The sequence below is a fragment of the Tenebrio molitor genome, chromosome 2 (assembly GCF_963966145.1).
Source record: "Tenebrio molitor chromosome 2, icTenMoli1.1, whole genome shotgun sequence".
NCBI classification, from domain to species: domain Eukaryota; kingdom Metazoa; phylum Arthropoda; class Insecta; order Coleoptera; family Tenebrionidae; genus Tenebrio; species Tenebrio molitor.
Genome location: NC_091047.1, coordinates 14,312,399 through 14,333,675, shown reverse-complemented (window position 1 = coordinate 14,333,675; position 21,277 = coordinate 14,312,399). Strand labels below are relative to the sequence as shown.

The window sequence follows — 21,277 nt, the reverse complement described above, 5'->3', positions numbered from 1 at the left end:
GTTGCAATTCCGTACTCTATCTGATCTGATTTGGCTTACAACTGTTAGCATTCACATACAAGTTTTGTAGATATAAATTTAACCTTAACACAAAACCTTTTTCGCGTATTAGTCTGTACCTCTACCAGCCCCTGCTTGTTTTATTACGCTTTCTTTACTAAATGAAACGTGAAAAGCCAAACAAAAGCAGTGTTCAACAATGTCTTACTGCGTCCATTCCATAAATTCGAATCGCAGTTCAACATGGTCAGCAAAACTATAAAATTTGATGTAGGAAGGCAAAAAATCGCACTAATCAACTCAGTTACGACAGGAAATCCAGTTGTTAAATCGAAATATCAGAGCTGAGAAACGATGTATCGAATTGAATATATTGGATAGAATGTGCGCGCTTCTACATTTCAATACAAGGATAAATGAAATGTAGCGTTTCCATTTCTATTCAGAGCAACAACGAACTGGCGGCATGGGTATACGCTGCAGACGAGGGTATTTCATCGGGCAGAACGCGAAATATACTGGATGGGATTACATCAGAGACACTAACACCTTTTGTCCCTTAATGGTGGATTGGAATGCATCACCGCACCTCAAAATTACACAGCAACAGTTAAGGGAAAAATCACAAATCGAGGGCCTCTCGACCATAGGACCGGGCAAGATTTCATTCGATCCGAGACCCTTTACAGGCAAATATGCTAGTGAAAAGCAGTCCTGGAATGTAATGGGCGCTGACATTGCTGAAGGACACGCGCCCTTCGAAGGCCTCCGGGGGCCCCGTGATAGATTGCTTCAAGCGTGCACTAGACGCGTCTGAAATTCGCGATAAAATATCAATGTGGTGTTTGTTCCTCTGATAGCTTTCCGAATTCCACTGATAACCAGTAAAATTTCGTGTCTGACTTTTTTATCGACCTGATTGACGTTTTGGAGAAACACACGACAGCTATTTCGTCTGGAAGCAACCCCAGCGAAGATAAATAAATAAATAAATAAATCATCGGACTTGCTTAGATCTGCGACATAATACCTCTCGACTAAAAATTTAATTTAGGAATGACGTCTACTGTTATGTCTTACACGATTAAAAGGGGTCAGGATCTTGAGCTATTACAATTTGGATCATCGTCGACGGCTCGAGAACGGCCTAATTACATTAATATTGTCTTCCTCTTTGTAAAGAGAACGTAGCTCGATCGACTAATTTTCCACAACAGTCAAGAAATGTAAATAAAATTCACCATCTTCGCTTCAATTTTATATCAATGATATAAAATAACGTTTCTACAACAGAATAATACGCCAGCATACAGAGTGATCAACAAGAAAAAAACCAAGAGTGCTACCGCATCTTTTGTTTTATCTTAGCTTGATCATACACATATGTATGTATACTTGCTTTAAGTACACAGTCGTTTTATTGGTTGCCTATCTCTCAAAAAATCTATTATTAATTAATAATTAATGCACGTTTTACCACATATTCTGGGATTATTGTTGCTTACAATTACAGGAAACGTCCGTAAACTTTGCAGAAACTGAAAACTTTTTTTCAACATCGTTTCTTTTATTTCACCGCCGCTTACAAGCGGCGTCGTCTTTGTAAAATGTTGCTCTTGTTTATTTTGTAAATTATTCTTTATGAGGCATGATTTATTATAAACTAGCGTTCGAGACTACAAATTGTGTACGCCCATGGCCCATGCATTGAAAACTTCTTTCATACATATTTGCAGAGGATTCCGCTACGACGTGACCGCTAATTTGCAACGTCTATTCTGATTTGTTTTTTTTTTATCACTTTGTACAATGGCCGGCAAAAAACTAGCCATCATTTTTGTGTTATGTCAAAATCCAAATGTGTAATTAATGCTTTTTTGACACTGACATTTTAATGATGGCTATTTTTTTTCCGGCCATTGTACTATTGGGGACACGGAAAACTGGGCAGATGTGTCATTCAGTTGTCAAAATTTCTAAACCATACCTTAGCTACTCATAACCAAGTTGACAGTTTTTTTGAAAATATCTATTATAATGACGGTAAAGGTGCATTTACATTGACACTTTTTGAAATGACAATAACAGACTGCCCAGGATTCCATGTCCCTCATTGTACATGTATTCAACATCAATATCGTCAGATAACCAATATACACATGCTTATTCAGGAAAAGAAAATCATTATTCATTAATTCCCGTTATTCATTCAAACAGTATTTGAATATGTATGTAAAATATACAGGATGTCCCCAAAAAAGAAGACGAGTCCATAACTCCGTTATTTATCGGAAGATTTTAATTATCTGTACACCAAATTAAATGGTAGTTAATAGACTACAAAATGGCCTAATAAATTCAAGTATACCCCATGGATTTCAAGGGTAAACTGTCAAAAAAAAAAAATTTTCAATTGGGATTAGATACATATTTTTTTTAAGTAATTCTGATAGAGATTTTTATTCTGAAAACAACAATGTATCACAAGTATACACTTAAATACCAAAAATTCACAAAAAAAAAATTAAAAACCGCTTCTACTATCGGGTGTTCATTTAATATTCTGGTAGCATTACCTACAGAAATATTTTGTTTCTGTGAAGGCATGTCGTTGTTTGAACTTCCCGTTAGTAAAATTAGAATAGATCTGTCAATTTTGACATTTGCGTTCAGACAAGTTTACTGTTTGCTGGTGTTCACGTTAGAGCAGAAAACGTTTTTGATAGAAAGTTATTTTCGCAATCGCAATGGTTTGAAAGTGAATTGTTCAAGGATCTACTCTGTACAAAACTGCTTAGAAGAGTTTATCGCCGAATTTCCCAATGTTATTGTTGACGGAAAACCTTCGAAGATAACCTGAACCGGTGTGTAAAGTTGTTTCATGAAACTGGAGGCGTTTACCGAAGAAAAACTACCGGACAACCGCTAAAACGCACGGCTGCAGTATGCAGTTATTGAAACTGCAAGAGAAATAATGCAAAATGCTCCCCACACTTCAGTGCGTCAGTTATCGCAACGCAACAGACTGAACCTTATGTAGGAATTTAGGAAAGCTGGAACGTGCCACAAATTGTTACGAAAAGAAGAAGGTAGACATTTCCAGCACCTCATTTAATACCTTTTTATCATAATTCGTGTCATGCCGTTATTTTTTAGTGAGGTTATGTCGTATTTTAACGCTGCGACATCCGTTTTTGGTTATTACATTGTAACGCAATGCATTTTGATAGCTTTACGCTTGGTGCTCGTCATTTGTTTCAAACGTTAAGCTTGTTTGACACGATGCTAAATTTTGTAGAAAATTTGTTAGAAAATGAGAGAGACCTCGATCAGGACCAATTAACGACCAGGATCATAGTCTGTCTTTGTCAGATCCTGATCGTTCATTGGTCCTCTCTCATTTTCTAACAAATTTTCATATATTATACAACGAGAGGATTGAAAATTCTCGATTATACGAGACGTGTTGCCCGGAAACACCACGAGATCGTAGATCGAGTGGTGTTTCCGGTAACACGTCGAGTATAATCGAGAATTTTCCATCCTCGAGTTGTATACGGGTAGACTATATCATGAATAAAAAAAAATAAACAAATAAACAGGTTCCCGAAACCGACTAGGTGCATTCAGTAGCAGAGCGATTTGATGTGACGTTGATTTGACGGCTAGCGCAAAAAATTTTGTAAGTTAAGGAGGCGAGCGAAAATACAAAGGTTGGTATATTCGAATATACAAAGGTTCGTATATTCGAAATCGCCCTGGTTACTAAAATAACCGCTGTAATACATGGTAACTAAAGAAAATCAAAGATTCTTATTGGTTTATAAAGTAATGAATGATATAGTCTACAAAATTTAGCATCGTGTCATACAGCCTTTAGTGTTATTTTTTTTATGTGAAGTTATACATTGTTGTTTTCAGAATTGAAATCTCTATCAGAATTACTAAAAAAAAGGTATGTAATCCTATTTGAAAAAAAATATTTTGACAGTTTAGTCTTGAAGCCCTTGGAGCTATACGTGGATTTATTAAGCCGTGGTGTAGCCTATTAACAACCATTTAATTTGGTGTGTAGATAAATAATACCCTCTGATAAATAAGGGAGCTATGGACTCGTATTTTTTTTTGGGGATACCTGTACATATGTATGTATTTATAACCATACTTGGAATATACAATGAAAAAAAAAATAGTCAACGTCGATTAGGAATAGGTTCTTAAATTTTATTTTCTTCCCTATTATAAGGAATTTGAGAAACTTATTCCCGCCGAAGCAGCCGACCATTCTTATGACGACGTTTACCAAATTGTAAGGAAAACTGCTGAATTATTTATAAAAAAAGGAAGTGTTGAAGAAAATCGGCAGCGAAAAAAAAACAGCCGAAGTAGTAGATAATACTAGGGAAATTATGGAAACAACTCCTTCCACATCCAAGCGAGGTCAGGCAAATAAAGACGTAAGATAAAATATACACCTTGTTTATAGGCTACTTTGGCTATTTTTTATTGCACCTTATTGCATGATCAGTTCTAGGAATATATTTAAAGTAATCATGCTGAAGTGTTTTTGGAAAATAGTAGGTATATTATATCATAAACAGTAGAAGTGAGTCTTTTTGTGCCAAGCCCAGAGATTGAAGACCGAAACCCAGTTGCGGTCGGCAACTGGGCGAAGCACAAAAAGACCTTCTACTCTGAATGATATACTATTTTTCTTCAAGCGGGTCACAAAAAAAAAATTGGATATGAACTCATTTATTTCTTTTCCTGCAGTTGCATTAATGTGTATTACAATTTTTAAATTTTAAGGTAACAGTAATTCCTACTTCCATTGTAATATTATTGGTAGGTACTTACTTGAATTTTCATAACCCTCCACCACCCGGCGGCACGTTAATTTTGACGGAGTACATACACTATTACGGATAATACTATCAAGTAATAGTGCAGTGCTTATCAAGACCAAAATTTTTAAATTTTTAAAAAGAGATTGCGGTACTATTCCCGTTGCTGAAATTATGTGGTAAAATCGATTTTTTTTCTAAACACCAAAGATTTCTCATAGCAAGGGAGAGTTCTAAATATTTATTAATTTTTGTGTTATATGTTATATCACACTACCTAAATTATCATTGTTGTATTTTCAACAAATTTCCAGGTAAAATTTTCTCAAAATGGTGAATGATCGCGATTTGTATTTATTATTAGTATCCTGAAATTTAACTAAGAAAGCAGAACCCAAATCTTCGATATCATTCATTGTCAAATTTGTGAATTGATCGCAACACAAGCGCCGGTCAGACATAACCTACAATAATAATTTATAATTCTTCCTCTAGGAAACTCAGAAATTTTACCTTTGTAGCCAGATATTTTTCATCATGAGCATTATCTAGCAATCATACACTTTTCGGGACTTTGGTGGGACTAGATCCTACATACTTTGCCGCAATCTGCGTCAATTATTCTGTTATTCTCGAGGTGCATTTCGTTTTCAATGGCATCACTTATTCGCTAAATTCAACAAAAATTATCAAAACGTGAATAGCAAACGATTACAATGGTCGAGCCGCCTATGGGACACTTCTACTCCGCTCAGAAAAAAAGACACTTTAACCGTCTCTATGGAGATAGACAAAGGTGCGATTTTCGCTTGAAGATACCTACTATCTATTTCGATACCCGATTTTCGTATTTTCAATACTTCTTTGGTTTTTAAACCAAAAATAGCACAACTAAATAACAATAAATCTCTAAAATTTCTTTAAATGTCCAGAATTCGTGCTGGATAATTACCAGAATTTGAAACGGGCCAAATTCTTGGTATGAAGGAGACGAGAAATAGCCAGAAGTTTAAAATTAAAGTTTCTACATTTCTACGGTTGTGAGAAAATGTAAAAGATTGTTTGATAGACATATTCATTTGCCTAGAGCAGGTTCTCGTCGTCCTAGGAAGCGACGAACAGTATCTGCGACTTTTTACTGTACGACATTGACGGCAAGTTTGTGATGCTTTCCAGGATAACTGTAAATCACAATGCTTATCGTCCTTTTTGGATGTTACCTTTTACAGTGTGTCACAAGGCTTGTCGCTTTCATTGGTGTCGATCTAGAATCGAATGGGACTTGGACCTGAATCCTATTTGTTTTACTAAGGAGCGCAGAATCACACAGCAACCACTGAACGAATTATGGCGTGGGAGGTGTATGCTTGAGAAGTAGTTCACCTCCAGTCTTCTTTAGATGTAAATTAACAGCAGAACGGCATATCACCAAAATTCTGCAACCAGTTGTTAGGCCGGATCTCCAAACTCTTACTAATATAATTTTTCAGCAGGATAGGTAATGCCCGACCCCATACAGCTCGTCGAACTTTAAAGTTTTTTCGTGTTCGTTTCCTGAGATATTCAGGGTGACTGACGAAAAACCTTTGATGCTGTATCTTACTTATTTTTTATGCGATTTGAATAAATGACACATCAAATAAAATAGTTCGAAAAACACTTCATTATTATCCTATTCGATATTTTTTTCGACATCTATTTTTTGACAGACGATAGCCAACTTTTTTTTTTTAAATTACACTCTACATATTTTTTTATTCTATTTTGGTCAATAATCGTCTTTATACGCCCCCAAATGAGGGCATAAATTGGCCTTTATGGCCCGGATTTGTCAAAAATCTTCCAAGCAACGGTTGGTTTAATTATTCAAACAATGGTATCAAACATTATTCGATTAAAGAAAATCATAGATTATATACATAGTAACCCTAACAACATCAAAATACCTAATTAAATTTGCATGGACACAACTTTTAGTTGATTTCCTTCAAGGAAAACTAAATATTTGTTTGAATCTTTTAGAAATTATAAAATAGAATAAAACGTTGTATGTACCACGGGCATAATTGTCGATTATGGCCCTCGGGAATTTAAAAGCCCTCGTTCCTCGGGCTTTAAACATTCCCTCGTGCCATAATCTCCTGATTATGCCCTTAATACATAAATAACTATTATTCGTTCTTATAAAGAATCTTCTTCTGAATATTCGTACATTAAAAGAAAAAACAAAAAATGTATTTTTATTATTAATTGAAGAAAATTGAAAATCAAAAATCAAGTAATCAAATTTGTGAACAATACAAAATCTATTCTGGTTGGTCAAAATTTCCTCAATGCTGTTGCAGACACTGTCGATACCTTCTAGAAATGCCCACTTTTGCATTCAGTACAAAATTTCGAGGTTTTTCCTGACATACTCGCACTACCCTTTTTTTTACTCTTTTGGGTACCTGGTGAGGTCAAATAAACATTGTCTCGAAAGATTCCAATGAATATAAAGAAATCCAATGGATTCAAATCTGGGGATCTAGCGGGCCATCGAATAGCTCCATGAGCACCCATTCATCGTTCACCAACATAATTTAAATGATTTAAAAATACAAAATTCATGTGTGCATTATGTGGTATGGCGCCTTCCTGATGAAACACGACTCTATTCAACACTGCTAATGGTATCTCATCCAGAAAGTGGCTTATTTCGTTTGATAATAAATAATATGATATTTTGTATGATTGAGACTGCTATCAATAAAAAGGAACCCACTAGTCCATTCTATCTCCAAAAATGCCACACCACACGTTAACACTAAATCGTCTTTGGAAATTTTCTTCCACAGCAACATTATTATTATTATCAACAAACTGTTTTGACAAATGAATATTCAGAGCTTACTTAGTCATTTCGAGCATTTAGAACAAACTTCTCTCTTTATTTTGGTCACTTGATTTTTAATTTCTTGACTTTTGTTTAATGAATGGGTATAGTTCTTTGAATTTTTATATTCAGAAGACAAATCTCTACAATACTGAACAAAAAAAAAATTTACAGTGCTATTTGAAAAAAAGAAGCTGATGTTCATCTGTCAAAAACTGAACGGAAGATTTTTTTTTAATTAGTTGGTAATGAAGTGTTTTCAAAATTATTTCACTTGATGTGTTACTTATTCAAATCGGAAAAAAAATAAGCAAGATACAGCATCAAAGGCTTTTCGTCAGTCACCCTGTATAACCGGGAATGTGGTATATAACTAAATATATAAACTTTCCCGGTTGGTATATACTTAACTTGACATCTGTCAAAGATAACTTCAAAATTTACAATAAATTAATGTTTTTTTGCCCAAACGAACACGAAAAATGTTATTCAACGTTCGTGCACTGTCAGTTTTCAGGTTTCCGGCCTCTTTTGCACTACTTAGCTGACGCCTCGTGCTTCAAATTTCGGCCTCATACCTGAAGAGTGATCTGACAGCGCTACTCATATGAAAATAACTATTACAAACGTCCAACATAGAGATTCTTGACTGGCCGTCAAGATCTCCAGATTTATAACTAATAGAGCACATGACATGTGCAAAGCATCGATCAAATTTCACCTCTCGACTGAACCGCCAACAAGATGTGTGCAGCATACCTGTCCCCACCTACCACAAGGAGACATAGACCGTCTAATTCCATCTATGTATGCCTTGGAGAGTTAGAAATGTAAACAAAAATAAACAAATTTAGGCAAACAACTGATTTTTTCTGAGTTTTGCATTTTTTTTGTTCTTCAGCATGTTATAACTTTTGATTCCTACTATAATTATACAAAAAGATAAATAAATTAAAATATGGAGACTGTAACACAACTAAATGAAAACTATGTTTGCTGGAATTGAGAATATGAATTTTGATACAGGGTGATATTAAGCCCGACGGAATTGAAAAGCTACCCACAATACATTTGCAAAGTTAACGTGGGTTTTGATTTAAAAAACATAAAACATAGTTAACTGTGCAGTTTCGTAAATTTTGACGTAAACGTCTTTCGCTTGGTTAAATGAAATTGTGAAAAAACGAAAAGTTTTTGGGAAAATGTTTATTGGCTGCATAAACGCGCAACAGTAGAATTATGTAATTTTATTATATTGGCTATAAATCAAGATCGTGTCTGTTTTCTCATCGTTCGAATACTTTTTAATTGTCATATTTTAACTTTTTCGTAATGTCAGTTGTGGCAAAAAAAATATTGGAAGCAAAGCCATCATGGATTCATAATTTCATTTTAAAACAATACGTTCACTTTGGAAATGTATTGTGGGTTGCATTTTCAATTTCGCCGGGCTCATTATCACCCGTGAAATACTCTGTATACAGTATTCTTGATTATACCGTATTATAATGTGTAAAATCAATCAAATCAGGTCGCAGTAGATTGTTTTATTAATATTCACTCTTCACTCGTTTGATAATAGATTTAATACCTAATAGATTATTACCTACTAATTGCATTAAAAAATCAATTGTTTTGTAATTTAGAAATTTCTGAAGTTGAGACGAAACCATCCCATTTTAGGATTTTGGAAAATAAAGCAATCCTTTTTAAACGCCTAAAAGTAAAGTGAAAGTACATTAACAACATGAAACATCAAAGAATTCGGTGTTTTTATAATCGAATATAATATGTAGATCACCCTAACAGTCACTTTGAATTTCGAATTTACAATTACGCTTCGGTGCACAAAGTTATAATGCTGAACAAACTTGTTGTTGGATACAAGTTAAACGGACATCATTATTTATGCGAACGAAATACAATTAGCCGAATTTACCAAAGCAATACAATACCAATTTTCAGACAGTAATGTGTATTTGCCAAGTTTAATGGATACTCCAATGTTCAATTTCGCAAATTTAAATTAATTAATTGGTCGTATGGTTCATGTAAATAAATATCACAAACAGTGATTCCATTTAATATTTCCTCATCTGTAACAATTTGATTTGTGATGCTTGATATTGTATTAAATTTGTATTATTTCCACCAGGAAGAAGGAATTGCGTAAACGTAATTGCCCCAATTAGTAATCTTCTACGAGTTTAATGAAGAGAAAAATGCACCATCAAAAAATGTAAGGGATTGATTTGCTAAAATTATTTATTATACATACTTCACTTGTTTTATTTACAAGACATCTTAACATATATGGTAGGAAAAGTAACAAATCTATTCTAGGAAATGTTTCTTCTGACTACAAAATGACTTGGTAACACATTTGGTTGGTCCTTTAGGTAAAAATTCACTGCTAACAATATGTACAAAACTGTTACAACGAAATGACTACTTAACTAAAATACTACTAAAAAGTAAAAAAAAAATAAACATGGTACAAGTAGTTACATACATACATTATGACTGCGATGTTATTTCTGTTGAGTCAAAAATGGATCAAGGAAAATAGCTATTTTTAATCATTAAATCTAAATGAAACGCACTTAATATATTACTTTCAATTACAGCAAAAACCAGAATAATCGTTACATGTACAACACATTCCTTTTCACATTTTTATTGACAACATTCGATCTTATAATTACCAAATTTTATTTTGAACAGTTGAAATTATGCGCGTATTATACCGTTAACCACGAAAATATTTTTTACTGACTTTGACGGCAAAAAGAATCAGACATTATGCTAGACCGAATAAATTCTCGTCCTAGACAACCTTCAATGCGCAACAAGAACGGACACAGGTGTCCGTCATGGCACTTAAACTGTTAAATGTATTGCCAGTCAGTCGTAAAACTAAGATTTTAGACAAATTTATCAAAGCAGACCGTTGAAATTAATTTGCAAAGACAGATTACGTGTGCATTCGAGGAAGTATTTTATTATTATTATATAAACTCATTGAAACCTATGTCAATAAATGATAATGGAATGATAAAAAATTATTTAAAAATTTGACCAATTTATATACTCGTTTAACAAAGAAAGGCAGTTGTCCTACGACAATCGTCGTACGCATTTGTAACAGGGTCTGAACCATGAGATGATTTAATATACAAAACCAAATCAACTTACAGTATTTTTTGATTATTATTTACACTTTCTTATTCAGTGTGAGTGCAAAGTCTGGAACTAATTCGATACAATCAAAATCTTAATCTTATTTTTAAATGTACATTATTTCAATTGGTGCACGCTGTGACGTCATCGACAGTCCTTTTTAAATAAATGGCGCCTCATATTGTTTGCGTCATATTTGGATAGAGGTGGGAATTCTGAATTCGGCCATATGTCAATGTGTGACATTGACAATGACAGTTTTTGAGATAATCAATTTAAAGTAAAGCAAAATTGCAGAAAAAAATGAGTTTGGTGGAATATTGATAGTCTGTTAGCCGAAATTTGAAATCTTAGAGAAGACTAGGACGTGAAAACTCAATTTGTTCGCATTTGAAAATAACGATATATATTCCATTGCTAACTCAGTTTTTTATGCATTTTCATGTGTACCTACTTTGAACTTGACTATTTCAAAAAATATCAATGTCAGTGTCTTGCTTTGACCTATGAGACGAATTCAGAATTATTTCTCAATTCTCTATTTAATTGGACAATTGTACTGCACTGCACTGTATTAATTTACATTACTTTGGACCCTAAAATCATTTCATTATTTCGTTTTAAAAATTCGAAATATTTTTCTATTTAAGCATCCAAGTCTTTGAAAATGTTGATTTAAAAATATAGAATAATATCCGCTATTATAATGTTTGCTCAGCCTTTAGTTGTATGACATTTAAAGTTACAGTGTTATAAAAAATAAATCAATCACCTACTGATTTTGGGAATTAATTTTTCGTGAGTGATTTTTGAAACTTTTAATTTTAAAAAGGAATGTGGGTATTCAATTTTTCTTGATCCATTTTCATAAAATATTAACAGCCATGTGTTTACTGAATTTCTTTATCATTGAAAAATAAACCATAACTCCAAAAGCTCACACCATCTCCATGGTTAAGAAAAAAGATGCTTTATAAACATGAGAATCTTGAAAACATTAATAATTTAAGAGGAACGTTTTAAGCATTTGCTTGAAGTTCAATTTCGAAGCACTTTTCTTCTTTAACCATGTGTCTTTAATAAAGTCACTTCCTTTTTCAGCAATCATAATCGTAGGAGCATTGGTGTTACCTCTTACAACCCTCGGCATAATAGACGTATCGATGACTCGCAAATTCTTAATACCGTAGACCCTCAGCTTAGGATCTACTACTGCCCCCGGATCGTGTCGCGGTCCCATTTTACATGTACCAGAATAGTGATAAATTGTGCTAGTGTAAGACCCAACTAGACACCTCCAGTACTCATCAGTTCCAACTTTGTAACCATCACAAGCGGGCATTGGACTCGTAACCAAGTTCATACCAAGTTTTTGCAAAGATCGAGTTTTCAGTAAATTCAGACTCTGTTTAATTCCTTCAACTATTCTCTGGGCATCAATTTCTTCTGCAAATGTGTTCGCGAATATTAACGGATAACCGTACACCGGGTCTGTATTGTTTAGTTTGATAACACCCCTACTCTCTGCGTTGAGTAATATGGGTCTCACAATAAAACCGTCATAGTAAGCAAGTGGAGTCACCTTAGTTTCAGCGGATAAAATTGGATCAGTTATCATATTTTGAATATTGGCTGCATCGATGGAATATTGTATGTCGGGACGACCTGGCTCAAATTCGTATTTGGTCTGAACAAAAGCATTTATTTGCAAAGGACCAGTCGACGACAAGGGTCCAGCTCGTTCTTCTTTGTAGTAATAAATGTCACGATTTTGCTCTTCATCAGTTGCAGTAGTTGCAGTTCTGTTTGTTAATGAGAACATTACACCATCAATTGTCGTGTGATCTTGTAAGTTGTATCCTACGGGTAAATCTTTGATGACTTGAATTCCGAAAGTCTGCAGATGACGAGCTGGGCCGATACCACTTAACATCAAAACTTTTGGAGACATTATGGCGCCACAAGAAACTATAACTTCTTTTCTTGCAATAGCTTGAACCAAATGGCCATTCTTTTCGTATTCGACACCGTACGCTGTTTTGGTTTTAGGATCGATGAGAACTCGAAGCACGTAGGCGTTAGTTTCAATGACTAGATTTCGTCGTTTTCTTCTAATCGGTCTGATGAAAGCAACATTTGCACTCTCTCTTCGGCCGTTCCTTGATGTCGTTTGAAGCAAACTGGCTCCGATTTGTTCGCCTGAATTCTGGTCGTAAATAGGAAGACCCAATTCTTCAAAAGCATTCAACAAAGCTACGACATTTTGGTCTTGATAATTAAATTGTTCAACACTTAAGTATCCTCCTACACCGTGGGCATTTGGTGCTACTTTGTCGGGATTGTGATTATCTTCGGATTTAATAAAGTACGGAAGAACCTCCTCGTATGACCAACCTGGGTTGCCATTTTCTGCCCATTCATCGTAATCTCGCGGATTTCCCCTAATGTAGATCATGTAATTTATTGTCGAAGTTCCACCCATAACTTTGCCTCTAGCCCAAGCGCATTGTCCATTACGTCTTGCCAGACAACTTTTAGGATCTGGTTGGGTCATAAAGTTCCAGTCGATACTGGAACCTTGCAGCATAGGTGCGAAGGAAGGAACATCGGCTACTTCAGGTTCCTCGTCTCCAGCTTCCAGAAGCAGAACCTGTGGACAATATATTTCAAGTTAATAATATACAAATAGAGTATGTAGGTACTACTGTCAATGTGAAAGTGTTAATTAGTAATAATATTGCAACTTTCCCTGCTTGCAGCATTTCAATTTACTTCCTCGAATATCTTCCATTGCATTTTAGCATATTGCAGTGGTTGTTTTATGTTGCTATATAAAGATTAATTGAGACTACCTTGCAAATGACTCGTTTATTAATTATGGTTTTCCTGGGTCATTTAAGAAAAATGTTAGTGCTCGTTCATACATGGCACATATTTTTAATCGAATAAGTGTAATGTGCTTTGACATCCGTATAATGAATAAATTTTGTTAAGTTGTAAAATTGCATGGTCCTTCACGGTTAGACTTAATGTACCGTATATCCACAGAGTTGGCTCTAAAACCATTAAAATGTAAGGATATGTTCCCTCAGATTTTCCGTTCTTATTATTACAGTATACGTCAAACAGTTTTTTCCAAATACCCACTGAAATTCCATTAACTTATATAACAGCCTACAGTAAAGACACGGTGAGACTGGAGTCGAATGAGAGTAACACTAATAGTAATTGAAAGGTTTACCTTGACTTGCTCGGGATCTATAGAAAAATCACAATATCTACACGCGTTTAATTATATAACAGTTGCATTTAATAAGATGGTTTCCTAAAGAGAAATTGATTTCACCTGCAACTCTGGACAAAATGACACAAATAGTGGAAGACAATTTATAGATTTTACGGTAGTATGTAAAAAGTGAATTTTAGAAGGTCAGTTTATAATTTTGTCACATGTCAGAATCATTTTTTGCTCTAAATATTCCACCAAAAGCTATTATTCTGTAGAAGACATTATTGTTGTTGTAAGTTTTTATAAAACGTTTAAATCAGGAAGTAAAGTTGGTAATTTTTTTACTCACTCAGTAAAGTGATTTAGCAAATGCTTTAATTGACAAGAAACAATATATTTTACATGTTTTACATTTTTGTATTGTTAACATCAATTATTTGTCAATGATAAGTAAACTACACACAAAACACTCCAAGACATGAAACTGATAAATAGGAGAACCATAATATAGCACTCTTATTTCGCTACACAATCTTTTTGAGATCGGTGTAGAACAAGAAAAAAGTGTAACAGAGGCGGAAAATTGTGTGTGTCTATAGACAGATGAGTCACGGCTTGGATTGTCCAACCATTTCAGATCAGTCAAGTGTAAAAAAACAAAATAACATTAAGAAGACTGAACCGCTATAAAAACATAGGGCGTTCATTTAAATGTATCCTCAAAGTTGGCTTTGAAGAGTCGATTGTGAACGCACCACGGATTACAGATCACGGATCAGCTGTTTAAATATAACTTTCCTTGTTATTCTATGATTGCGTTTTTACTCAGCAGACGGACAAGTGGTGAGTTCAGAACCGACTCTTCAACGCCAACTTTGAGGAGAAAAGAAGAAATTAACCGATATACATATCAGTATTTAAATATAAGAAAGTCTGTAAAATTCCAATGTTTATTTTCCTCGATTTATGTGTATTTTTAATTCGAAGTAAACAATTTTCTAGCAAAGTAATAACCTACTTTGTTATCTAAATGATAATGAGCCGTATCAAGACACACATATTAAATTTAATCACGACTTTAACTACCATGGTGACGAATACATCCCTTTCTGGTAGGTAATAATTGCATAAATCTATATCGTTTTATGTTTACTTTAATCACTTACTTACTTTATTTTGTTTACGGCAACTTTAATGTGTCTACCTCTTAGGGAGTCATTCACGCAACCCGGTAAGGCTCGATAAGACATTGCAAATTCAAAACCATGACAACTGATATTGTTGAAACATTGTATTTGTCGTTTCGTTAACGATTTGCAAATTTATCTGAGTTTTGTGAATCTATATACTACACCTTAGTAAGCAAATTATAAAATTGTTTTATTAAAAAAATTAATTTAAAGCCTCTAAGGGCCAGTCATTTGAAGTATTTGTCACGATTTATTTTACAATTACAACTATCAATTACACGAAATATTTAATAATTAAATTATCCCCATTAAAATAAAGCCTCTAAAAAGTGAAATAACGAAATCTTATCCAATATTTAACCGGTTCCGCTGTGGTTAAAGAGGAGCCGGCCGTTGTGGGCGTGTCCATGGATACCAGATCAGATGTCAAATGTCAAAATAGCGCAGGATTGCCCTTCAATGTTAATAAGTAAACAGTTGTTTGTTGTAATCGTTTGCTATTTACGTTTTATGTTTATTATATTTACCGAATACAGGGTGTAACACAAAAAAATGCATTTATTGTCACTGATAATAGTAGTCATCACTGATATTATTCTATTAAAATAGTTGTAAATGTTTCAATGAAAAGCCACAGTTATTATGTACCTACCGCAATCGAAACGATCAACATTAAAATTATTGTATTGTACAAAAATAATAGTTTCTTATATGCTCCTTTATTATTTACGTTTAAAATTCCTAATCATGAAAGTGTAGGATCAAATGTGGATTAAATACATGAACTCTCGTAAACCGTGACTCGTTTAACTTTTTTGTTGACAATACACTTTCACTATTGACATTGGTTGCACTTGCACTATATGTAGTATTCACTTGATCGCGTAATGCAACAAAGCAGCTTTAGCACTCAGCATGATTGATCTTTCAAGTAATGATAAACGAGTTACGTGTTTTAGATTTGGCGATGTAGAAAAGGATTCAGTTTCGTTAACCCAAATATACATCGCGAGGGGCAAAGAGGTTTACTGATTGATTGCTGATCGAAACCTTCAACGTACAGGCCACCGACCGACAACCAACATGTGTCACGCGGAACCAATGCATTTTTTAGAAGGAAGTTTTCCGGACTTTACAAATCACTTTAATTAACTATTTTTTTAGGCTTTACCTTCGACAAAATTACAACTCTTTAGTACTAGCAAAAAGTTCACGTAAGTGTCATTTTATTCCACTAAGGAATAAGCATAAGCTGTTCATAAAAATATTGGCTAAAGCAGTAATTTTCTGTAGCTGTTGATTTAAACTGAACAATTTCCTACTAGTATCTATATTTATCAATCTTCTTTTTGTGGTCTTTTTGTTGGTCTATAATTGAATCCAAATGTTATTTTGAATGTATAAATATAAAATATGATCTTTTTCTATGTATGTATGTATGTATGTATCTAAGATTTTTAAAAACATAAGTGCATTTTGTCAAAATATAAAAAATCAACAGCTATAATTTTCTCACGTCACCGACATATTTCTCAATAACCTACATAATGAAACCTTGTCAATGCCGACACATAAATTTTTTTAGTGTTAAACCATTCACTCCAAACTCCTAATTTGACATTTGTTAACAGGTATTTAACCATCGCCATAATTAATTTTTTTTATTCAATTCAAATGTAAAATTAAGTCAAGCCTGTTCGATTTTTATTGAGAGTTATTATCAGTTGTAAATAAAAGGTTGTAATTATGTTGTGTTCCAAATATAGAATTTATTTAAGAGCTGTCTTATTTTTTACAATGAAAAGGGAAAAGCTGCACTGGCATCATAATTATTTATGTTTGATTTAACAGTAATAACACAAAATGCAACCCAATATTCAATTTTCGTGAGTAACTAGGTGTAATAATAAATAATATTTTGACAAGAAGTAGTTTGGACATCCCTGAGGTTTTTTAGATTTCTAGTTCCCATTGTCAAATGTATTTTCTGTGGCGTTTAGACCTCATCAGGTCTTAGGTGAAACACGTTGTGGAAATGTGCAATAAAATTGTTTCAACGTTCTCAGATGTTATGTCGTACTCAAGTTTAAAGTTAATAAAAATTTCAAGTATAGAGTTACAATGTACTCACTAATTAATAATCTGTATTTGGCAGCGAATAATTTTTTCGTTATTAAATACATAGTATCGCGCGTTCAACTTGTTGTGCTTTTTTAAAGCGTAGATTAAATGGAGCATGTTAACAGCTAACCTATAATTTAGAGCCAAAAAAATCTTTCTTTTTTTCTTTCTTTGCAATGTTTTACATTAAAGAATAACTTAACGATTCCTATTCTCGAAGCAAATATTTAAGGGCACCCTGTGCTGAAAACAAACATGTTCAGTTATGTCCCGCTTAAACATAAACAAATGTCATTCGTATCAAACGGCGGGAAATTCAAACGTTACACTGTTCTAAACGGTTTAATTTTTCCAACGCCTACTCAGCCCAGGATTTCATTTGAACGCGCGATATAAATATTTATAATTTATTAAGGGCCGATTTCACCAACGCCAGTTAACGTTAACTGTAGGTTAAAATGCTTCGTTACTTTAGTTACCTATTGTTATAAGTTATAACAATGTTTTCGTGTATTTTAATCTGTAGTTAAATTTAACTCACGTTGGTGAAACCGGCCCTATATCAAATAAAGTTATTACATAACTTAACAATATCAATAATGAACAGTTTATAATTTAACCGCATGTTATGAAAATAAGAGGAAAGTTGATAAAAACTGGGATATATTTTGGCATGCGTACAATGGGTAACTTACGTAAGAATTATTATTTAAGTTATAAAAGATTACACTGATGAAATATACTCACATATAGGTTATTGTGCAACATATAAATTTTACAACTGATATTTAAATTGAAAGTTAATTAGAAATTTTAATTACTGCAAACACAAATAATAATAACTTAATACAAAACATAAAATACTCAAATAGACAACAAAAAGAAAAGTTCTACTCCATCGAGGCTCGTATTATAAATTTTTTATTTTCCAAGAATTATATCGGTGATTTAACCAACAATAAGAGCAAATAACTTTTAAATGATTATTACTAGTGAATTAGTTTTTGTTCTCGACCTGCACTTTAAAGACTGGAATGTTATTTTACTCAATTTTCACTCTGGAATGCATAATATTTGGTTTTCTTATTTTTAATCACTATGTATTCTGTTTATAATTCAAATCAATTGTAACATGTTCATCATTAGTAGATTTTTTTTCAGGAAATTACGTTGAATACTGTGAATAATTCTATTGCGGTGAAAATTTGCAACACTACAAATCAGGTATTCCCAATCGTAATTGTAAAATTTCCGTGTAGTCTACAAATAATCTATGGTTCCAAATTCTACATTTTAGAATATTTTGGAGATCCTTACAAAATATTTTTACAAACAATGCTAAAAATGATACATCAAAATGATTGTAGATACTCGCAGTTTATGCTTTCAGTACTACTTTTAGTAAAAATTAAATTTACAAAACTTCTTTAACCTTTTAGAACGTGATAAGACTTTTCTTAGTAAAAGTTTTGTTCAAAACCACAAAGCTCTTGAATCATCAAAATTTATTCACTCTTAGGGCCGGTTTTTCAATCGATGATTAATTTTTGATTAAGGTTTAATTTGTAATTAACATAATGTTACCGTTTTTCAACCTATGATTAACAAAAAAGTTCATGTTAATTCTTGATTAACTTAATCATACGATGTTCTGTGAATTAATCGGAATTTGATGATTAACGTCAAAAGTGACATTGCCGATTTATTGAAAATGTATGATTAAAATAGTAAAACCATAAGTAAAGAATAATGATTGATGATATTTATGACGTTAATGCTTATAGTAGTGATGAAGAGCAACGAAAGCCAAAAACTATACGTTTCAGGCCCAATCACTTCGAAGAATGGAACCAAAAAGATTTTTTTAGTCGCTTTCGTTTGTCTTCGCGAACAGTAGAAAGATTGTTAGAAAAAATAGAAGAAGCTATTTCCTATCCAACTAACCGATGAGTGTTATGGAGTAGTCTGTATCAAATTCAGGTGTTACCAGCAACATTTTTGTTTCAGAAATGACTGTCTATCACCTCAAAATTAGTTGCTTTTGAGTCTCCGATTTTATGCAACAGGATCATTCGTTGCTGGAGAGTTTTGTGGTGCACACAAATCTACAGCCAGTGAAACTGTTTTGTGCTTTTTATTTTTTTCAATTTTCAACAATATGTCTATTTTGTGCCACTAGGCTCACAAGCAATTGCTCTTCTTCTTCAGAGAAATTGCCAGATCGCTTAGTTGAATTGCTCACACTTGTACTCGCCATGCTAATTACAAAATGATCTTTCATTTTGATAAATCCTGCATGTTTAATACATTTACTTATCTAAGAAATGGTTTTTAACTAAAATTACCATGAACCAAAATTACAAATTTGAAACTGTCACAAATGACAAATCCCCAAGTTGTAAGATTTAACAGAAAAGCATCAGAAAAGTTAATACCAACGTAACAAACTTTCGATTAATTTTTAGTTAGTTAATCATAATTGAATTTTCGTTTGAAAAACACTATCCATGATTAATTTGAAATTAATCAAGAAGTAACGATTAGCTAATCAAAATGTTAATCATCGATTGAAAAACCGGCCCTTAGACAGGCAGAATTTTAGTGGTAAACCTTGAAATATATAATAACCACTGAAGCATAGTAAACTTTTAATATACGAGTAGTTACCTACTTACAAGTAAATAAAATATTGCACTGCATTAATTACCATAAATTTTTCAGTAAAGTATAGTGTCTTAGCTAATCTGTGGAGGTTACTCTTCTACGTTAATTAAAATAAAAAAGTTTGGAAAGATACGCACAATTACATGCAAAACCAATTATTTTTAAAAAGTATTCCTTACACCCGATAATGTAAATTTTTATAATGTATTCTAACACAACTATTCTCACAGCTGAGATTTTCCACAATTCGATGCTAACTTAAAGTTTCACACATTTATTAAAAACTGTTACTGACAATTATTCATAAAAATGAGTGAGATCGGTGAAGAATGAATTCAAAGTCAATGATTCAAAGAAACCTTCATGAGTACATAATCAATTAGACATCCGTCGAAGAAACAATAAGAGGAAACGTTTTAAAACCCTTCACCTGGTTTAAATTTGAGCAAGAATTTTAGTAATTTTCGTATTTCTACTTACTCTCCATTGGGATATTTCCGTGAGACGATTCGCCAAAACACACCCCGCACTTCCGGCACCTACCACGATGAAGTCGTATTCTTGTTGTCTCTTCTGGTTATAGTGTCCCTCACTGCCCAAACTACTCCTGTCGAAGTTGTAAAAATCTGAACCATAATAATTGTAACCACTTTGGCCATAACTGTAATCAGAGTCCAGAGATTGTCCGAATAATTGTGTGACGAGTTGCAGGAACAAAAACGTCTGCGGCTGACAGGTGGTGACGGTGGTTTGAACCGCACATGATTGTGCTAAATTAGGAGGTATCCAAGACATGCTGCCACTATGGCGTACACCGAACTAAGCACTTTCCGTTTCGGTGCAGAAAAGACACGCTTAGATATTATGCGTTGGATTTTTTATGTTCTAGACTCCGTTGTCGCCCTTCCACTCCCGGGCTTTCACGACTCTATTTGGTCGATTTGGAAAAATAGACAGTGTTTCATTTAGTTACTTTTACGCAATCAGACAGTCACAATTGGCAAAAAGAACAAAGGTATCTGGTCTAATTAAAATTTTTGACTAAACGTTAGGCCGATTAAAATTCGAGCCTGTTTTCATTTTCTTGCCTCTCACCAGCATTTCCATTATTTAGAAAGGAATCATATTCAAATTGGTGGTTAAGAAAAATCGATAAACCAGGTATGGTGCACTC

The 21,277-nt window shown here is 33.5% G+C and overlaps 1 protein-coding gene and 1 long non-coding RNA gene across 3 annotated transcripts; one reads left to right on the top strand and one right to left on the bottom strand.

The window, feature by feature from the left end:
* Positions 1 to 9,966: 9,966 nt before the first annotated feature.
* Positions 9,967 to 20,954, bottom strand: LOC138123670 (glucose dehydrogenase [FAD, quinone]-like). Of its 2 annotated transcripts, none has more exons than XM_069038448.1 (2): positions 20,584 to 20,954; positions 9,967 to 13,549 (listed from the first exon to the last, which is right to left on the bottom strand). In XM_069038448.1, exons 1-2 carry the CDS (start codon positions 20,896 to 20,898, stop codon positions 11,897 to 11,899), a joined length of 1,968 nt encoding a protein of 655 aa, XP_068894549.1. In that variant the 5' UTR covers positions 20,899 to 20,954; the 3' UTR covers positions 9,967 to 11,896. The 2 variants fall into 2 exon arrangements, with proteins under 2 accessions (XP_068894549.1, XP_068894550.1); XM_069038449.1 differs by lacking the exon at positions 20,584 to 20,954 and adding an exon at positions 14,141 to 14,426.
* LOC138123671 (uncharacterized) lies at positions 14,890 to 16,818 on the top strand. The gene is made up of 2 exons (XR_011156882.1): positions 14,890 to 15,240; positions 16,278 to 16,818. It is a non-coding gene; the product is annotated as an uncharacterized lncRNA (long non-coding RNA).
* Positions 20,955 to 21,277: the final 323 nt, after the last annotated feature.